The sequence below is a fragment of the Bombina bombina genome, chromosome 7 (assembly GCF_027579735.1).
Source record: "Bombina bombina isolate aBomBom1 chromosome 7, aBomBom1.pri, whole genome shotgun sequence".
NCBI lineage: Eukaryota > Metazoa > Chordata > Amphibia > Anura > Bombinatoridae > Bombina > Bombina bombina.
In genome coordinates, this window is record NC_069505.1 from 266,248,156 (window position 1) to 266,268,658 (window position 20,503).

The following is a 20,503-nucleotide window of genomic DNA, read 5'->3' on the forward strand; positions in this document are numbered from 1 at the left end:
AATAAACTGTATTTAGTTTCTCACTTTTGGAGGTGCACCTGTGCACAAGATATAGCAAAGATGTATGTAGCTATTGAGAAATTAAACACTTTTTTTTAAGAATGATCTATTTTTATAATTTAATGTAAAATACATTAAAATTACTACTTACATTTAATTTATTTATGAATAATATACAGGTAATATTTTGCACCCTAAATACTAAACCCAAAGTTTTCTTTCATGATTCAGATAGAGAATGTAATTTTAACTTTCTAATTTACTCCTATTATCAAATTTTCTTTGCTCTTTTGCTATCTTTATTTGAAAAAGAAGTAATGTAAGCTTATAAGCCAGCCCATTTTTTATTCAGCACCCTGGTTAGTGCTTGCTGATTGGTGACTACATATAGGCACCAATAAGCAAGCACTACCCAGTGTACTGAACCAAAAATGGGCGGGCTCATAAGCTTACATTACTACATTTTCAAATAAAGATAGCAAGATAAAGAAGAAAAATTGATAATAGGAGTAAATTAGAAAGTTGCTTAAAATTGCATGCTCTTTTTGAATCATGAAATAAAAAAATTGGGTTTAATGTCCCTTTAATATTGCTGAAATATAGACTACTACTGTAAAATAAATTAAACAGATAAAATAACAGACAACAAAAATATGATTTTAATATACTTTATTTAAAAAGTACACCATTTGAAATCTCTGTGATGAGGCAAAGCTGAAAATGATGATTACCAGTGTCTGCTGTCCTCTTTTAATGGATGAGAACGGAATGGAAAATTCATATCTGCATGAGCTGCAACGTAATAAGGTAATATTGTCTTTGTTTCAATATATCTTTTAAGAGTTTTTGTACTCCAACAGTTTTAAAGTCATGAAATGCTGATGTTTTAACTACATTTCTTTTCTTCTATGCGGCACCACTTGTATCAGTTCATACTTTATCCATGTAATTAGCATGCCATGTGATCAAATGATTGAAGGTCACCTTGAGCAAAATATTATTAAAAGTGATAGCAGCAAGGTTAAGGGCTGGGGACAAAGGCCAAAAGTTCCACCACATTCTCTTGCATTTTCCTAAAAAAAATAAGAAATAAGAAGAAAACGCTATATTAAATCTATGATGCCCAATAGTGATACAATATGCTGTTAAGACATGTATGTTACATAAAAGGCAGAGCACATGAATAAGAAAGATATTGAGATAGATAGATAGATAGATAGATAGAGAGATAGATAGATCGAGAGAGAGAGATAGATCGAGAGAGATAGATGATTGATAGATAGATAGATAGATAGAAGATAGATAGATAGATAGATAGATAGATAGATGGATATGAGATAGATAGATAGATAGATAGATAGCTAGATAGATACAAGAGAGAGAGATAGGAGACAGAGAGAGAGAGAGAGAGATAGGAGAGATAGATAGATAGATAGATCGAGAGAGATAGATAGATAGATCGAGAGAGATAGATATATAGATAGGAGAGAGAGATAGATAGGAGAGATAGATAGATAGATGATAGATAGATAGATAGATAGATAGATAGATAGATAGGAGAGAGAGAGAGAGAGAGAAAGATAGGAGAGAAAGATAGATAGATAGATAGATATATATACATATATATATATATATATATATAGAGAGAGAGAGAGAGAGAGAGAGAGAGAGAGAGAGAGAGAGAGAGAGAGAGAGAGAGAGAGAGAGAGAGAGAGAGAGAGAGAGAAAGAGATAGACCGATAATAGATATGACACCGATAACAACCCCCCCTTTTTCTTTACTGTCTTATTTTTGTTTACTCTTCTACAAGATAATAGTGTTCTGTGGGTCTCAGTTTTATTTGTTTTATTTCTGTTAAATTCAATTGTTCAATAAATTATTTTGGCTGAAAATTTGAATTTGTAAAACAGCTCAAGCCCAGATTACAAGTGGAGCACTAATGATAGTGCAAGCCTCAATTAGCACGCAAACTTGATATTATGAGTCCATGCTAAAACAGATTTACCAGAGAAGGTCTAGCATAGCCAACATCACATTAGCGCACCCTATACCTTCAATGGATATCACGACCGTGCTACATATCATATTCATATTCCAAGTTGAAAGTTATGGGTTGTGCTCAAATAGTGATAGAAGAATTAGCCCGACCATAGACCTAAAGTAAAGTGCAAGGGTTAAAAAAAAGTTTAACAAAACACATGTAAAACATATTAAAATGAAGTATTATATTTAGATATACACATTTTTAATACAAAAAAAAATAAGTTTAAAAGGTTTTAAATGTTTAAAAAAGGGATATGGTATATGGCAAGTTTTTTGACTGGGAAGGACTACAAAGTATATATATATATATTGGCAAAAAAAGACTTGCACTCACAAAAATCTTTACTGTGATGTGACGTTTTGGGGATAATGTATCCCCTTCCTCGTCTGAGGAAGGGGATACATTATCCCCGAAACGTCACATCACAGTAAAGATTTTTTGAAAGGTTCCAGAGAGTGCAAGTCTTTTTTTGCCAATATTAATTTCTACTAGCACCCTGGCAGTCGACCCGGAAATGAGAGTGCACATCTCTGCTATCTTATATATATATATATATATATATATATATATATATATATATATAGACAGAATGAGGCAAGTGCACTCTCACAAACAGATCTCCAAGGGCCAGGGTGCTAGAGTAGCTTAAATATAGAGAACAGGAAACAGCACTCTCTGGACTTAAATACAAATAGTTAATTTATTTGGTAACGTTTCAGGGAATGCTCCCGTTCATCAGACCAACAACATACATGTGAGCCAAACATTTATACACACATAAACCCCTCCCCCCAGTGTAAAAAATCCAACATTGTTACCAAGGCAACCAATTCAAAACACAAATCTTTGTACATAGTATTCAGTGTACAAATAGAGTAAAACATACATCAAAGCAACAAATGATATTATCAATCAATATACACAAATGGATACATGTATTGCCACAAGCCATATTTAGAGGGAAACAGCTGAACAGTGTAGGGGTGATCCCATAATCTACAATACAATGTAACACATAAGAGAGCATAAACGTTAAGAAATCGATATTCAGAAACACTGCAATGAAACATATGTTTCTCCAGAGCACACCGCTGTAACATAAACTTTAGCCTGTATGTAGGTAGAGAAATGATATACAGATCACGAGAATAAGGCTACTAAGCTAGGTAGAGCTAGGCAAGGAATATACACAGTTAGAGATCAAACAACATGCAGCCAGTATCGAACATGCGGCTAACATAAAAACCATTAAAACAAGCGGCTAGCATATAAAGTACCGTGCACCGATGGAGTGTTACAGATAACTAACCTGCTAGGTATAAAGACTAGTGTCCCATAGCAGTGGAGCGCTATGTCTCCGGGTCTCGCAAGTGTCAGTGTAGGCTGCAAAAGAAGTGTGCATGCGTATCAGCTAGAGTGCCCCGCCCCCGGTCATGCATATAGACTAATCAGATAGGTTAGGAAGGACAAGCCCCAATAAGTGTAAACACCAACTTAAACTGATGGCATCCTGGCAGAATAAATGTTATTTGGGGGTGAAAATGACCGTGTGGTAATAAGACCACGTAGCACACCAATACAGTGCAGTACTTACTAACATGGCCCTAGCATAGTGAAACTACTGGTAAAGTGTAATGCATAGGCAGCAGTGGTATGCCTGTTTCCAATGAAAGATGTGTCATATACAAGGATATCGCAGAGTCCCCAGCCACGGCTATAAGTGGGGCAGTATATATGCGTATCAAACAATCAAATAGCACATGAGAGCTGGCATGATTGTTGAAGGGCGACAAGCCCCTATGTGAATCCATACCCCACTATTCATGAGTACATCTGCCCCTAATGTAGCAGGGGGCGGGATAATGCAGTAAGCCGGACAGGGAGGGATATGTCAAGGATCCGTCACCCAGGATTTAAACTAAAGTGTAACATGTCCGGTAAAATAGTATAGAGAGCATGACAGAATACCTCAGTATAGTATGAAAAGTACACCAAACAAACCAATATTGTCAGAGACGACAAAATCTAACTCCCATTTTAGACAGTATACATATTCACAGTTTGTCCTACATATGCAGGGGAATATATACAGGGGGTACATAGAAATACATATGAATGCAGTGTCATATACAGAGGACAAGGTACACAGTATTCGTAATTCATACCGTCCATAGGTAAAGTTCCATGCAGGATCCGCAAGTACTGATCAAGAGGGTCCCAACCGTGCATACAGGGTTAGTAGGGAGTAGTCATTCACAATCAACTCATAGGTAGCAGTGCCAATAAATCCCCATGTTAAGACCTCTGGGGTGTATGGTGTCCAATTTGAAAATCCATTCAGCCTCTTTCTGAAGTAGAAGAGTATCCCTATCACCCCCCCGGGGTACATGGTCAATCAGTTTGAATATCAGGTCTGCCACTGAGTGACCCTTTTCCATAAAATGCCTGGCCACAGGTTGGTCACTCTTCCCTTTGTCGATCGCCGTACGGATGGCGCTTCTGTGGTTTGCCATCCTTTTCTTAATATCGTCCGAGGTTTTGCCTATGTAAAATAGGCCACAGCTGCAGTTCAACATGTATATCACAAATTTTGTGGTACAGGTTAGATAGTGTTTAATCCTGTAGTACACATTCTTATGTGGGTGTCTGAACTGCCTGCATTGGAGCATAGCATTGCACGTAACACAGCTAGGGCATTTGTACGAACCCTTCTTGGTGGTCTGTGTAATCTTGCTGTAACTGTTGATTGGATCAGTCCTCATTAGGATGTCCATTAGGTTTCTTCCCCTTTTGTATCCGATTCTGGGAGGTCCATACCCCTGATAGGGCAATGATGGGTCCTATTGTATGATATTCCATTTCTCTTTTAGGGTTGCCCCCAGTGTCCTGGTGTTAGGAGTATATGCTGTAATGAAATTCATTCTTTTCTGACAGTCCATCTCTGTGACTTTCATAGTTAACTGAGTTCTGGCCTCCTTAATGATCCTAATGTACCCTCTGTTGTAGAATCTATCCTCCATTTCCTTCAATTGCAGGTCACGTTTACTGTCTGATGTATTGTTGTGGATTACCTGCAACATCTGAGCTTTGGGGATGGCTTTCAAAAGTGATCTTGGATGATAACTTGAGGCGTGCAGTAGTGTATTACGATCTGTAGCTTTCTTGAATAGCTTTGTGCCAAGTCTGGTGCCTTCCTTGTAGATTCTCAAGTCCAAGAAATCCACTTCACTGTAGCTGGAGACCTCCTTGAGTTGGACCTGGCCTCCAGTCCTGTTTAGGGTGTCTACCCATTCGCCAAATGTCTCCAGAGTCCCTCGCCATACCATGATAATATCGTCGATATAGCGCTTGTAAAAACGTATTTGGTGGTTTTCATATACCTTGAAGATGTTTTCTTCCACATGCTCCATGAAGAGATTGGCAAATTCAGGCGCCATGTTCGAGCCCATTGCTGTTCCCATGAGCTGAAGATAGAATCTTTTCTCGAACTTAAAGTAGTTGAGTTTTAAGCACAAGGATAAGAGTTTGATAATGAAGCCAGTGGGGGGACCCACAAAAGGGCATCTCTCAAGACAATTGGTGATTATTCCCATTCCCATTTCATGGGGAATAATAGTATACAGGCTTGCGACATCCAGGCTTGCAAGTACATCACCTGGCTGGATGTCGGTTATTTCCGTGAGGTATGTGATCAGTGCTGATGAGACACGTAAGTATGAACGCATGTTCAATACCAAAGGTTGTAGTATGGAGTCCACAAAGGTAGCAAGGGGTTGTAGCAACGAACCACGAGCTGAGACAATGGGGCATCATGGCATCTCGTGATCTGTATATCATTTCTCTACCTACATACAGGCTAAAGTTTATGTTACAGCGGTGTGCTCTGGAGAAACATATGTTTCAATGCAGTGTTTCTGAATATCGATTTCTTAACGTTTATGCTCTCTTATGCGTTACATTGTATTGTAGATTATGGGATCACCCCTACACTGTTCAGCTGTTTCCCTCTAAATATGGCTTGTGGCAATACATGTTTCCATTTGTGTATATTGATTGATAATATCATTTGTTGCTTTGATGTATGTTTTACTCTATTTGTACACTTGGCAACAATTTTGGCGTTTTTTTACACTGGGGGAGGGGTTTATGTGTGTATAAATGTTTGGCTCACATGTATGTTGTTGGTCTGATGAACGGGAGCATTCCCCGAAACGTTACCAAATAAATTAACTATTTGTATTTAAGTCCAGAGAGTGCTGTTTCCTGTTCTCTTTATATATATATATATATATATATATATATATATATATATATATCTAATTATGTGTATACATTTCTACAAATGTGTATTTATGTGTAATGTATGTGCACACATAGAAAAGTATTTATACACACACAGATGTGTATATGTTCTGATGTCTTTTTAACAGAAATATTTAAATTCCTATGTTATTCACTTAGAATAAAATGTCAATTTTATTTTAAAACATATAGTTCCATATGTATCTGTATATACAATATATATATATATATATAAATAAGGTATATCTGCATGTTTTTATATACATACTTAGGTATAGATATGTTTTACAAAACAAAATATAGTTACATATATTCTAAGCTTTTTTTTATTAGCTTTAATGCAGTTCCAGATTAGCGCGTAAGCAATACAATAAATGCATCTTTTTAGCGTGCCCCATATTCTAGAAGTTAGCGTGCCTGAGACTTTCGCTTGCCCCGTAACTTTTTACTTTCGACTTGTAATACTATCGCTAACATGGGAGCACTATCGATTTAGCTTGAGCAAATTTATCGTTCCACTTGTAATCTAGGCCTTAGTTGGGCAATTCTTTTCACATCAAAAATAGCTCAAAAATGATTTCTCATATCACCATGTGTCAGTTTTTTGGATATAGTCAACTTTTGTTTATGTCTTCAGCACAGATTTTCATAATTTAGAAATATATCAGGTTATATTGATGATGATGCTATGGATCACAACTAATGCTATTAATTGTATATTCAAATCTTAGCAATGTTTTGGTGAAAGATATTTTATGATTGATAATGTTACGAATAATTATAGATGCAGATGAAAATGGATTATCCTATATCTTAGTGGTTAAAAGGCTTGCGGCTAGATTACGAGTTGTGCGTTAAGGTAAAAAAGCAGCGTTAAGAGGTCCTAACGCTGCTTTTTTATGCCAGCTGGTATTACGAGTCTTGAAGGTTTAGGGTCACTGCACACTTCTTTGGCCTTACCGCAAAATGACTTACGTAAACTTCGTAAAGTCTTTTTTTCTATGGGACTTTCATAGCGCTGATATTACGAGTCTGTCCTGGGAGGCCAAAAAGTTAGCGGTACACCCTACCCTGTCAAGAGTCCTAACGCATTTAAAAGTCAGTAGTTATCAGTTTTATGGTACAACGCCGTAACATAAAACTCATAACTAAAGTGCTAAAAAGTACACTAACACCCATAAACTACCTATTAACCCCTAAACCGAGGCCCTACCGCATCGCAAACACTATAATACAAATTTTAACCCCTAATCTGCCGCTCCGGACATCGCCGCCACCTACATTATATTTATGAACCCCAGATCTGCTGCCCCCAACATCGCCGACATCTACATTATATTTATTAACCCTTAATCTGCCTCCCCTGACATCGCAGACACCTACATTATAATTATTAACCCCTAATCTGGCGCTCCGGACACCGCCACTACCTACATTATAGGTATTAATCCCTAATCTGCTGCCCCCAACATCAACGACACTCACATACTATTTATTAACCCCTAATCTGCCGCCCCCAACGTCGCCGCCACTATATTAAAGTTATTAACCCCTAAACCTAAGTTTAACCCTAACCCTAACACACCCTAACTTAAATATAATTACAATAAATCTAAATAAATATTACTATAATTAACTAAATTATTCCTATTTAAAACTAAATACTTACCTGTAAAATAAACCCTAAGCTAGCTGCAATAATAGTAATTGTACTAATAGTTACATTGTAGCTTTCTTAGGGTTTATTTTTATTTTACAGGCAAGTTTGTATTTATTTTAACTAGGTAGTATAGTTATTAAATAGTTATTAACTATTTAATAACTACCTAGCTAAAATAAATACAAAAGTTCCTGTAAAATAAAACCTAACCTAAGTTACAATAACACCTAACACTACACTATAACTAAATAAATCAACTAAATTAAATACAATTACCTAATTAAATTAAATTAGCTAAAGTACAAAAAAAACACTAAATTACAGAAAATAATAAACAAATTACAGATATTTAAACTAATTAAACCTAATCTAATAGCCCTATTAAAATAAAAATAAGTCCCCCCAAAATAAAAAAAACTCTAGCCTAAACTAAACTACCAATAGCCTTTAAAAGGGCCTTTTGCGGGGCATTGCCCAAAAGTAATCAGCTCTTTTACCTGTAAAAAAAAATACAAACAACCCCCCCAACAGTAAAACCCACCACCCACACAACCAACCCCCCAAATAAAATACTATCTAAATAAACCTTAGCTCCCCATTTGGATGGGCATTGCCTTAAAAGGGCAGTTAGCTCTATTGCAGCCCAAAGTCCCTAACCTAAAAATAAAACCCACCCAATACACCCTTAAAAAACACTAACCCCCTGAAGATCGACTTACCGGGAGAAGTCTTCATCGAAGCCAGGCCGAAGTCCTCAACAAAGCTGAGAGAAGTCTTCATCCAAGCCGGGCGAAGTGGTCCTCCAGACGGGCAGAAGTCTTCATCCAGACGGCATCTTCTATCTTCATCCATCCGGCATGGAGCATCCGACATGGAGCATCCTCTTCATCTGACGACTAAAGCTGAATGAAGGTACCTTTAAGTGACGTCATCCAAGATGGGGTCCCTTAGATTCCGGTTGGCTGATAGAATTCTATCAGGCAATCGGAATTAAGGTAGAAAAAATCCTATTGGCTGATGCAATCAGCCAATAGGATTGAAGTTCAATCTATTGGCTGATCCAATCAGTCAATAGGATTTAGCTTGCATTCTATTGGTTGTTCCAATCAGCCAATAGAATGCAAGCTCAATTCTATTGAATCAGCCAATAGGATTTTTTCTACCTTAATTCTGATTGGCTGATAGAATTCTATCAGCCAATCGGAATCTAAGAGACGCCATCTTGGATGACGTCACTTAAAGGTACCTTCATTCAGCTTTAGTCGTTGGATGAAGAGGATGCTCCGCGTCGGATGTCTTGAAGATGGACCCGCTCCGTGCCGGATGGATGAAGATAGAAGATGCCGTCTGGATGAAGACTTCTGCCCGTCTGGAGGACCACTTCGCCCGGCTTCGTTGAGGACTTTGGCCCGGCTTGGATGAAGACGTCTCCCGGTAAGTCGATCTTCAGGGGGATAGTGTTAGGTTTTTTAAGGGTATATTGGGTGGGTTTTATTTTTAGGTTTGGGCTGCAATAGAGCTAACTACCCTTTTAAGGGCAATGCCCATCCAAATGCCCTTTTCAGGGAAATGGGGAGCTAAGGTTTTTTTAGATAGTATTTTATTTGGGGGGTTGGTTGTGTAGGTGGTGGGTTTTACTGTTGGGGGGGTTGCTTGTATTTTTTTTTACAGGTAAAAGAGCTGATTACTTTGGGGCAATGCCCTGCAAAAGGCCCTTTTAAGGGCTATTGTTAGTTTAGTTTAGGTTAGTTGTTTTTTTTTATTTTGGGAGGGCTTTTTTTATTTTAATAGGGCTATTAGATTAGGTGTAATTAGTTTAAATATCTGTAATTTGTTTATTATTTTCTGTAATTTAGTGGGGTTTTTTTTGTACTTTAGTTTAATTTAGGTAATTGTATTTAATTTAGTTAATTTAATTATAGTGTAGTGTTAGGTGTTATTGTAACTTAGGTTAGGTTTTATTTTACAGGTACTTTTGTATTTATTTTAGCTAGGTAGTTATAAAATAGTTAATAACTATTTAATAACTATTCTACCTAGTTAAAATAAATACAAACTTGCCTGTAAAATAAAAATAAACCCTAAGATAGCTACAATGTAACTATTAGTTATATTGTAGCTAGCTTAGGGTTTATTTTACAGGTAAGTATTTAGTTTCAAATAGGAATAATTTAGTTAATGATAGTAATATTTATTTAGATTTATTGTAGGTGTTAGGGTTAGACTTAGGTTTAGGGGTTAATAACTTTAATATAGTGGCTGCGATGTTGGGTGCGGCAGAATAGGGGTTAATAAATGTAGGTAGGTTGCAGCGACATTGGGGGTGGAAGATTAGGGGTTAATAAATAGTATGTAGGTGTCGGCAATGTTGGGGGCAGCAGATTAGGGGTTAATAATTATAATGTAGTTGGCGTCGTTGTCCGGAGCAGCAGATTAGGGGTTAATAATCATAATGTAGGTGTCGGCGATGTCAGGGGCGGAAGATTAGGGGTTAATAAGTTTAAGATTAGGGGTGTTTAGACTCGTGGTTCATGTTAGGGTGTTAGGTGTAGACATAAGTTTTATTTCCCCATAGGAATCAATGGGGCTGCGTTAAGGAGTTAGACTTTTTCTCAGCCGGCTCTCCCTTTTGATTCCTATGGGGAAATCGTGCACAAGCACATACGACCAGCTTACCGCTGACTTAAGCAGCGCTGGTATTGGAGTACGGTAATGAGCAAAATTTTGCTCAACGCTCTCTTCTTCTCTTTTAACGACGGGTTTCTGAAAACTCGTAATACCAGCGCTGCAGGTAAGTGAGCAGTGAGAGAAAACTGCTCGTTAACACAGCATAGCCTCTAACGCAAAACTCGTAATCTGGGCCTTGGTTAGGAATATGAGTCAGTACTGACAAGATATTAATGATAACTAAACAGTGATAGCTTTTACAAGAAACAGTGATGTGCATTTCCGTTTTTACTGGAATATCTCATTAAATGTGTTTACAAGCAAACTCTCTGCATAAACGATTCCCACAACACATTTGTTTGCCCTTAAATCATGTACAAAATTAGCTCCAAATCTCTTGTATGCTTAGTTCATAGTAATTTTCAATATGAAAATAGCATGTAATTTTAAGGAGAAACTATTTTACAGCTTAGGTATCATGGGTCTTTAATTTTAGAGAGTATGATGGACTTGAAGTTGATATTCAAATAAATGTGATTGTTCTACCCAACAGAAAATGTTTGAGAATAATTAACAGTTTACTTTTGGAAAAAATAGATGTCCAGTGCTGAATAAACCATTTTTTATTTAAGCAACTGAATTTTGTGCACAGCGGAAAATTTTGGTTCTTTTCAGACTGATTCAGATTTTTTCGATTCGAATTCAGATCGATTCGAATACAGATACTTTTGAATGTATTAGTTTCAAATTCAAATAAATTCAGATGAATTCGGATGTATTAGTTTTGGATTCAGTTTCGTAAATTCGGAAGTTTGCTATGTGGTATATTGATTCAGATGGTTCCAGGTTACACAAACGGAATTATTTCACTGTTCTATCTCACTAGATTTAATTTTTATACTGAATTGTGATTAGTCCATGGCCATTCGAATGTAACGAATAAATCCGAACTAATTCAGATGTATTCATTACAAATGCATTCGGAATAGTTTAGTTTTGTTGCTAGGGTAATTCAGAACTTCGAATCTGCAAATTTGGCGAAATCGTCCAAAATTCGTTTCGTAGCGAAACGAAACGCACATGTCTACTGAATTCTCCCTGTCTCAGGAGTTGCACATAATCTTGTTCTTCCTGTTAGTTTCTTTTAAAGTTCCAACAACTTTTACTTAACACTTTTTTACATAAAAATATATATAATGTGTTACATTGCTGCACTTCCATGCACAACCCCCCCCTTGTAACATGGCCCTGTAACTGCAATAATGAAGACAACAAATATTCAAACTTACGTCAGGATGAAACCCATGGCATGCTTCTGGTCGTCTTCTTATCTTCTGAGATTTTAAACGTTCACATTTTAGGGATTCATTATGTGCAAGGAAGTTAAGGAGAAATTATTTCAAGATCACAACAAAATGTATTTTTTTTTTTTAAGTGTCACTTTCACTCTCCCTTATTAATTTCCCTAATTAATTTTCCAACTACCAATCCAAAAGCCTTACTGTTTTGATACTGCTCTTAGATCCCCCAGATTTGTTTCCCCCATTCCCAGTCCTGTTTTTTTTATTAGGGTGGGCATGTGTCAAAAACCCAAATAAACTTATAGAAGGAATATGTTGAAACAAAATAAGGAGCACATGGATCAGACAGTTAAAAACAACAGTCATTCAGTGTCAAAACTGGGGCAAATGTAGGGTATTGATGAAGAGCCAGTAGGGGCTAGATATATAACGCACTGGGCCTTAGCTTGAATTCTCATTTATTCTAATAATTGTTATTCATTTTTGTTTTGCATCTTTTGCTTTAATGTATTGCCACATTTAGGTTTATATAAAGTGGTATTTTTTATAATATAAAAATGAGTTATTGTTTAAAAAGACAGATAATCATTTATTACCCATTTCCCAGTTTTGCACAACCAACACTGTTATATTAAAACTCTTTATCTCTGTGATTACTTTGTATCTGAAGCCTTTTTTGACAGCCCCCTGATCACATGACTTTTTATTTATTATCGATTGACTTGCATTTTAGCTGTGTTGTGCAGAAACTGTGAGCACAATGTTATTTATATGGCCCACATGAACTAGCAGTCCCCTGTTGTGAAAAGCAAATTAAAAAGCATGTGATTAAGAGGCTGTCTATAGTGGATTAGAGACAGGCAGAAATTTAGAGGTTTGAATGTTATAAAGTATATTAATATAACAATGTTGGTTGTGCAAAGCTGGGGAATGGGTAGTAAAAGCGTTATCTATCTTTTTAAACAATAACAATTTTAGTGTTGACTGTCCCTTTAAACTCAAAGAAATCTAAAATTATTGATCCAGTGGTTTACCGAGATTACATTTAATAATAATGTTGCATTGTCTTCTATTTCTGAATATGAAATCAAAATAGTAATGCAAATAGAAATCATACCTGAATACTTTATTTCTATGAATTGAGTGTGGAATTTTATGTTTTTTCACGTTTCAAATGAAGTCAGTTTAAACACCAACCAGAATCAATAACAGCACCTGTGGCCAGCAGCTTCATATTACCTTCCGTTTATGTCATAATCTTGTTCTACAGACCTTGATATAATCACATGAATAATAGGCTATTCTGAACGCCTCTTCATGGCTTAACCTCCATTGACCTTGTTGACTGTAAATACCTTTGAAATAGTGGTTTTGCGGTGTTGACACCTGTTGGGTGGAAAAGGCTCACTGGCTCTTACAAAATGAACAGCTGTCAGACATAAACAGCTCCAAGATAACTTGTTATTAAGATATGAAATTATCTATTTACCAGTGACTAAGTCCAGACTAATCTTATGAGAAAAAGTGCCAGTAGGATAATATCATAATTAATTATCAAAAGATACAATACTTATGCTTTATTTACACTTTTATATTGTTTGTTCAGTATTTCCTTTATATTATTCAACTATTTTTGTCTTCCAGCATGAAATACCTACTTTGTAATTTGTAGCTCCAATTTGTGCATTTTTGTATTCCCTTCTTCCCTAGTTTCATAACTAAAAAAACTTAGTAAGATATGGTAACTCCTCACACTATTGGACCAAGAATGTGTCTTAGCCCCTTCACTAGTATTTCACTATGACTTAACTATATAGTAGAGGATGGTGTACCTACACTCAACACTTGGGGGCCGAATGGAACTTGATGCCCCTGTTTCCGTGCTAGCCTTCAGGCTCGCCGGAAACAGCAGTTATGAAGCAGTTGTCTAAAGACTGCTGCTCCATAACTGATCCACTGCCTCTGAGTCTGCAGTCTTCATACCGCCCGATCCTATACGATCGGGCTGATTGGCACCTCTTGCTAGCGGCCGATTGGCTGCAAATCTGCAGGGGGCGGCACTGCACAAGCAGTTCACCAGAACTGCTTGTGCAATGATAAATGCTGTCAGCATATGCTTTCAGCATTTATCGATGTGCGGCGGACGTGATACGCTACATAGTATCATGTCCGCTCGCAGTTTGTTAAATTGGCCCCATATTCCCATCTTATGGAGTGCTAATTTTAATTGTGTTATATACTCATCAAACTATTGATACAGAATCCCTCTCAGTCTCATTCAGTAACATTTGAACTACTTCTGTACTTCCCCAAGAATCCAAATATTCGAGAGAGCTAATCCACTTACTGCTCTCTCAATTATTTTATTGATAGTCTGTTAACTTATTAGTCCCACAGAGCAAACTAAAATAACACATCTATTACCAAAACAAACCTATGTATTGCCCTTGTTACCCTCTACAATCTCTTTACCGCCTACTCTCTCAGCTTAGGACTATAATAGCTCCAACCTTAACGCTTAACCCCTGTCCATCCATAAAGTTATTCAGAGCATTGTACAGAAATGGACTGCAACCCACTCAATTAGTAAACTGGTTAATCAGTATTTCTGTCAACACTTAATTTCATTACCCCTTCACCTAGAGTATCTAAAAGATCTGTTATGGCTAGGGCAATACTCTTTGATCTAAACATCTCATTTTAGAAAAATAATAGGGCTACCTTGGCTAAACATATAATTACTGATATTTCATTTTTTTTTACCCCACTCATATGCTCTAGAATCATGTTTGAAAAGCTTACAGTCCAACAGTATACTACCTTATAAAATCAGAATGTGAATAACTTATCTTCTACAAATCCTTCCTCCCCCGCATATTCCATAAATCTTCCCCACCAACTCTAAATCAATTAGGATTCCTGCACCCCAATTATGTTACTTCATTCATCTCAAATATATAATCATTCATTGGATTTTGGCATAGTCACTCATCTCTTTTTTAAACAAAAATAAATAAATAAAATATAGTTCTACACACTTAGCCAATTTCATTGAGATTAATTAAATAATATACTTAATTAACTGACAATCAAATGCCAGTTCCAAATAAAAAACAATTTTAAATGATTCTTCAAGATTTAGTAATTTGATAATAGAAGAAAAGTTGTTTGAAATTGAATGCTCTATCTGAATCAGGAAAAAAAATTGTCCCTCTTCGTCTGTATGTGTGTATATGCATATTATTTTTTTTATGTTTATTTGCTGTGCATAAAGTAATTAGGTAAGAGAAGGGTGTATTTGTTCTGCAAATTCAATAGGAAAATGGGCTGGTAAATGGCAAATGGGATTTACCACTGATAAATGTAAGATTTTACATTTTGGAAGAAAAAATAAGCATGCTACTAATTACTTAAATGGGGCAAGAGTCTATAAACAGAGGTTCCTACTGAGAATGTGCAAGAATTCACAAAATATAATTATATGTTTTCTTTATTATGCATTTGTTGTTTATGCCAGACTCCTGCACTTCTTCATTTGTCAATTGTGGATAGATAATTGTGTACACCATTAAGAAATCTGCTACATCTCATCCTAGAATATATATATTTTTTATAATATAATTTTAAAACCAATCTTGATTATAACATGCGTGGAAGTAGGAAAAGCATAGTACAGATTTGTATGTGAAAGATTTCAATAACCACTAAAAAAAATCAGATGTTAAAAGAACTTTCACCGTAACAAATGGGACTAGCAAACATGTTTACAATCCAAAATTCAATAATTATATTTACTTAATTTGATAAAAAGGGGAAAAGGAAGCATGTATTTGATAAAGTGATTGCCTGTAAATTTCCTTTAGTTGTGCAAGCCAAGTAAAAATCGTGTTTGGTTTGTTTTTACCAGAGACATATTTTTAATCTGATTTCAGTTTCTGAGGTTTCTGCAGCTTTCAACATAAAGGATATACCTAATTTCGATAGGTGCCATGGTAATTGGAGCAATAGAATCACAGCTACATACATTATCAACCACCACCATAAACAGGTTGCTGCTTGGAATCTGCTGTATAACGAAAGACCTGAAATAGACAAATAGGGAAGATCATTAAATATATTGGAAAACAAATACATTTTTACTGTACTTTTATTCGTCTCCAGTTTAATTATGCACTTTTTCAGTAAATACAATGAAAGGTTTAATATTTGGAAAAATAAAAAAAACATATTAAAGGGGCATTCACTACACATTATGTAAGAGTAAATAACTTAGTATTCAGTGTCTCAGATTTAATTAAAATGTTTGTAATTACTGCCTTATCTTGCTCATATTGTCCTTAGTATTGTTTTTATTTTTGCAATGAATCATATTAGATCAATGGTGTTTTGAACATGACTCTTCATGTACAGTACATGTATTTTAAACCACATTCCAGTTTCCAAATTTGCTATTTATCCATAGACCTGTTGAATTTCATGGGATGAGCGCACATTTTAAGGAGGAGCTTATTAATGGTTTACATGTACTCTATTATTGTTATTTGGTGTTGGTGTGTTTCAGTTCTGTATGTGTGACTGCATGTAAATTGGTTAATTAAAGGGACACCGAACCCAATTGTTTTTTGTGTGATTCAGATAGAGCATGCAATTTTAAGCAACTTTCTAATTTGACTCCTATGATCAATTTTTCTTCGTTCTCTTGCTATCTTTATTTGAAAAAGAAGGCATCCAAGCTTTTTTTGTTCAGAACTCTGGACAGCACTTTTTTATTGGTAGATGAATTTATCCACCAATCAACAAGGACAAACCAGGGGCCGGCATCTAAACTTACATTCTTGCATTTCAAATAAAGATACCAAGAGACTGAAGAAAAATTGATAATAGGAATAAATTACAAAGTTGCTTAAAATTCCATGCTCTATCTGAATCACAAAAGAAAAAAAAATTGGGTTCACTGTCCCTTTAATGCACTTTGCTTGGCAGGAAGGATTCTATCACTGCTCTGCATGTAGTTGGCATAAGGGATTTAATCACTGCTTTGTAATGCTATCAGAATTAAAGGGACATAAAACAAGTTGGAATAGAGACAAAGGGGCATATTTATCAAAGTGCGAGCGGACATGATACGATGTAGCGTATCATATATGCTGCACATGGATAAATGCAGACAGCATGTGCAATACCGCCCCCTGCAGATTATTCGATCGGGTTGATTTCTGTCCCCAGCCTCAGAACATGCTGACAAGTTATGGAGCAGTGGTCTTTAGACCGCTGCTTCATAACTTCTGTTTCCGGCGAGCTTTTCGGAGCTTGATAATTTGGCCCCAAAATATAATAATATGTACTGAATTGTAAAGCTCTAACTCCCCCCACACATTTCCTTCTATGGCTGTATCTATATCTATTGTTGTTTTGGTAGAATGCAAAAATGCATAGGGATTATCTGCTGGAGCTGCCTAGAAGCTGTGAACTCAGTTTCAATGCAATGCCTGTGTCTAACCACTAGGGATGGATGAATATGTTTATATTCAAATTTGAATGTTAGAATGAATGTTATTGTAGAAATTTGATTTACTTAATCGAATGTTGATAAGAACGAAAATTCATAAAAATTCTGTTTTCGAATGTTATTTACAGCTTTAGAATGTGACATTTGAATCCGAATGTTACATTCGAAAATAACATTTATACAACACAGTATTAGACTAGAAATACTATTTCAAATTTGAATGTGACATTCAAATTCGAATGTAGCATTTGAATTTGAATATTACATTTCGAAATTGAATGTGATATAAAATACATAGCTAAACATTCTATTATTCGAGCACACTAATATTTTCGAATGTTATTGAAAAATTCAAAAACGAAAATTCAAAAATATAATGTTAGAATGTTATATAAACATTCGAAATTTGATTTGAATGAACTAATGTATCAAAATTCATTTAAATTTTTTAGAAACATTCGCTTATCTTTACTAACCACTGATAAGGGGTGGAGTTGGCTTCTCCAGGCAGCTTAGCTATGTAATTCATTTTGCTTATTTTTCAAAATTATTTTAAAATACTTGCCAGCAATTTTTAAACAATATTTTTATGCAAATTATTTTTAATCAATTAGCCCTTTTAGGATATGCACAAAACTAAACCTGTTTTATCACCAGTCTATATATGTCTGGCAAAAAATCTGAATCAATAATCTCAGTGGTTAGAAGAAGAATGAGGTTAATATATATATATATATATATATATATATGTATATACTGTATATTAAATATATATATATATATATATATATATATAGTAGCTTTATAGGTCCAGTAGCTATATATCAAAATAACAAGAGTTTTGCAGTATGCAGTTTTTTATTGGACTAATGTTAAAAAGTAAAAGACAAGCTTTAGGGAGTTTCCTCTCTTCGTCTGGTTTTTGCTTCAGACATGAAAAAGAGAGGAAACTCCTGCAAGCTTGTCTTTTACTATGTAATGTTAGTCTAATAAAAAAGGTACTACTGCATACTGCTATACTCTTTATATATATATATATATATATACATATTATACATTCTAACTCTTTTGAGTGAGGTGTTTCATTAATTTTCACATTGTGTCGCATGCAATTTAATTTCAGTAAGATGTTAATTCCCACCTGCTGTGTGTAAAAAGCAAGCCAAAATGAAATAACAAATGAAATAAGTAAATAAAGTCCATGCTTGAAGGCATTTTATTCTGAATAATTGATAACAATCATGTAGTTCTCATTTTTTTGGCATTGAGATTTGCAATTTGCAAATTTTGAGCTTTCACAGTCATTTATTAGATTGATTTGGCAGGCTCAAGAGTCACTTTGTAAGCAAATTTAAATCACAAACAAATGTACCTGCTGAAAATGAGAAAGAGAACATATCCTGAGCTATTTATTAAGCAATTTAATACTTGGGAGAAAGGAAAATATTATTTTTCAAAGTATTCCGACTTTAAAACTGTAGAAAACAAAAGATGTGTCAAAGAATAAAGTTTTTCTCTTTTAAACCATGTTTTATTGGATACATTTTAGTATAGCTGATGTTATTTAAATATCACTAAAAAAAATATAATAATTTTGAAATATTTAAAAAAAAGCATTAAAGAGAAGATGTTAAAGGGACAGTCTATACCTTAGTCATCTTAAAGTCTTACCTTAGATTAAGCTGCAAATATTCTCCTGCAACCCTTTCCATATTGTTCAGCAGGAAAAGTAAAAAGTTATTTTAAAATGAATATTGTTTTTGGCAACTTTGAAATTGCTGCCAAGCTCCACCCACTGCTGACATCATGATCAGGGTTACATATAGGGTCCAATTATAAAAGGCTCACTAGTTGGATTCAACAGACTGTCATTGCTATTCAGCAGAGTGCCTAGATGCATCTCAGATCATGATGTCATCACTGCTCCGTTTAAAATATATATAAGACATGTCCAGTAATAAAATAGGATGGTCTAAAAATTGATTTTGTATGTGGCTGCAAAAGCTAAGATATTTTGAGATTCCTAATAAACAAAACACTCAAAATAACAAAAGTATTTTGTCAATATTTATATATTTTAGAATGAATATTGTTTCTGGCAACTTTGAAATTGCTGCCAAGCTCCTCCCAGTGATGGCATCATGATCTGGGCTGCGTCTAGGCCCTCTGCTGATTAGCATTGACAGTCTGTTGAATCCAGCTATTGAGTCTTTTGTGATTGGACGCCATGTGCAGCCCAGATCATGATGTCATCAGTGGGTGGAGCTTGGCAGCCATTTCAAAGTTGTGAGAAACAATATTCATTTGAAAAAAACCTTTTTACTATTCCTGCTGAGCAATATTGAAAGGGTGCAGGGGACTATTTGCAGCTCAATGTAAGGTAAGACTTTAAGATTACTTTAATGCATTTTTAAATTATTAGTTATGAGTTTTATGGGAAATACTGTGTATGACAGTATGTCTCTATCTATCTATATCTCTATCTATATATCTCTCTATCTCTCTCTCTCTCTCTCTCTCTCTCTATATATATATATATATATATATATATATATTATCCCTGTTAACTGGCACTCTACTAGTATATTACATATTAAGTTATTTGTTCCTGGAATATTTTATTACACATTAAATAATATACAATCCATAGCATCAAAACAAACTATATACTTCAAATCAAATTTAAAGAAAAACAATGTCTGCTCTGTTTAAAATATATATGATAGGACATTTCTAGTAATAAAATAGGTTGACTTGTTAGGTATTCTAAAACTAGAATTTTTATGTGGGTGCAAAAACCTAGATATTTCGAGATTCTTGATAAACAAAACACTCAAAAGGACAGAAGTATGATATATATATATATATATATATATATATATATATATATATATATATATATATATATATATATAAAAACAGACAAGAAAATTTAGTTTATGTTCATAGACTAGAATTTCAATTGCTGGGTACAATAATAATGAAACAATAATTTTAAAATATTAAATATATTAATGTG

The 20,503-nt window shown here is 34.9% G+C and overlaps 1 protein-coding gene across 1 annotated transcript in view; it reads right to left on the minus strand.

Moving 5' to 3' along the window:
* Window positions 1–652: 652 nt before the first annotated feature.
* The window catches only part of CACNA2D3 (calcium voltage-gated channel auxiliary subunit alpha2delta 3), a 1,718,630-nt gene continuing 1,698,779 nt past the window's right edge, over window positions 653–20,503 (minus strand). The window contains 3 exon segments of the mRNA XM_053720740.1: window positions 653–1,073; window positions 11,964–12,043; window positions 15,942–16,057. Coding sequence (XP_053576715.1) covers window positions 981–1,073; window positions 11,964–12,043; window positions 15,942–16,057 — 289 coding nt within the window. The 3' untranslated portion in view covers window positions 653–980.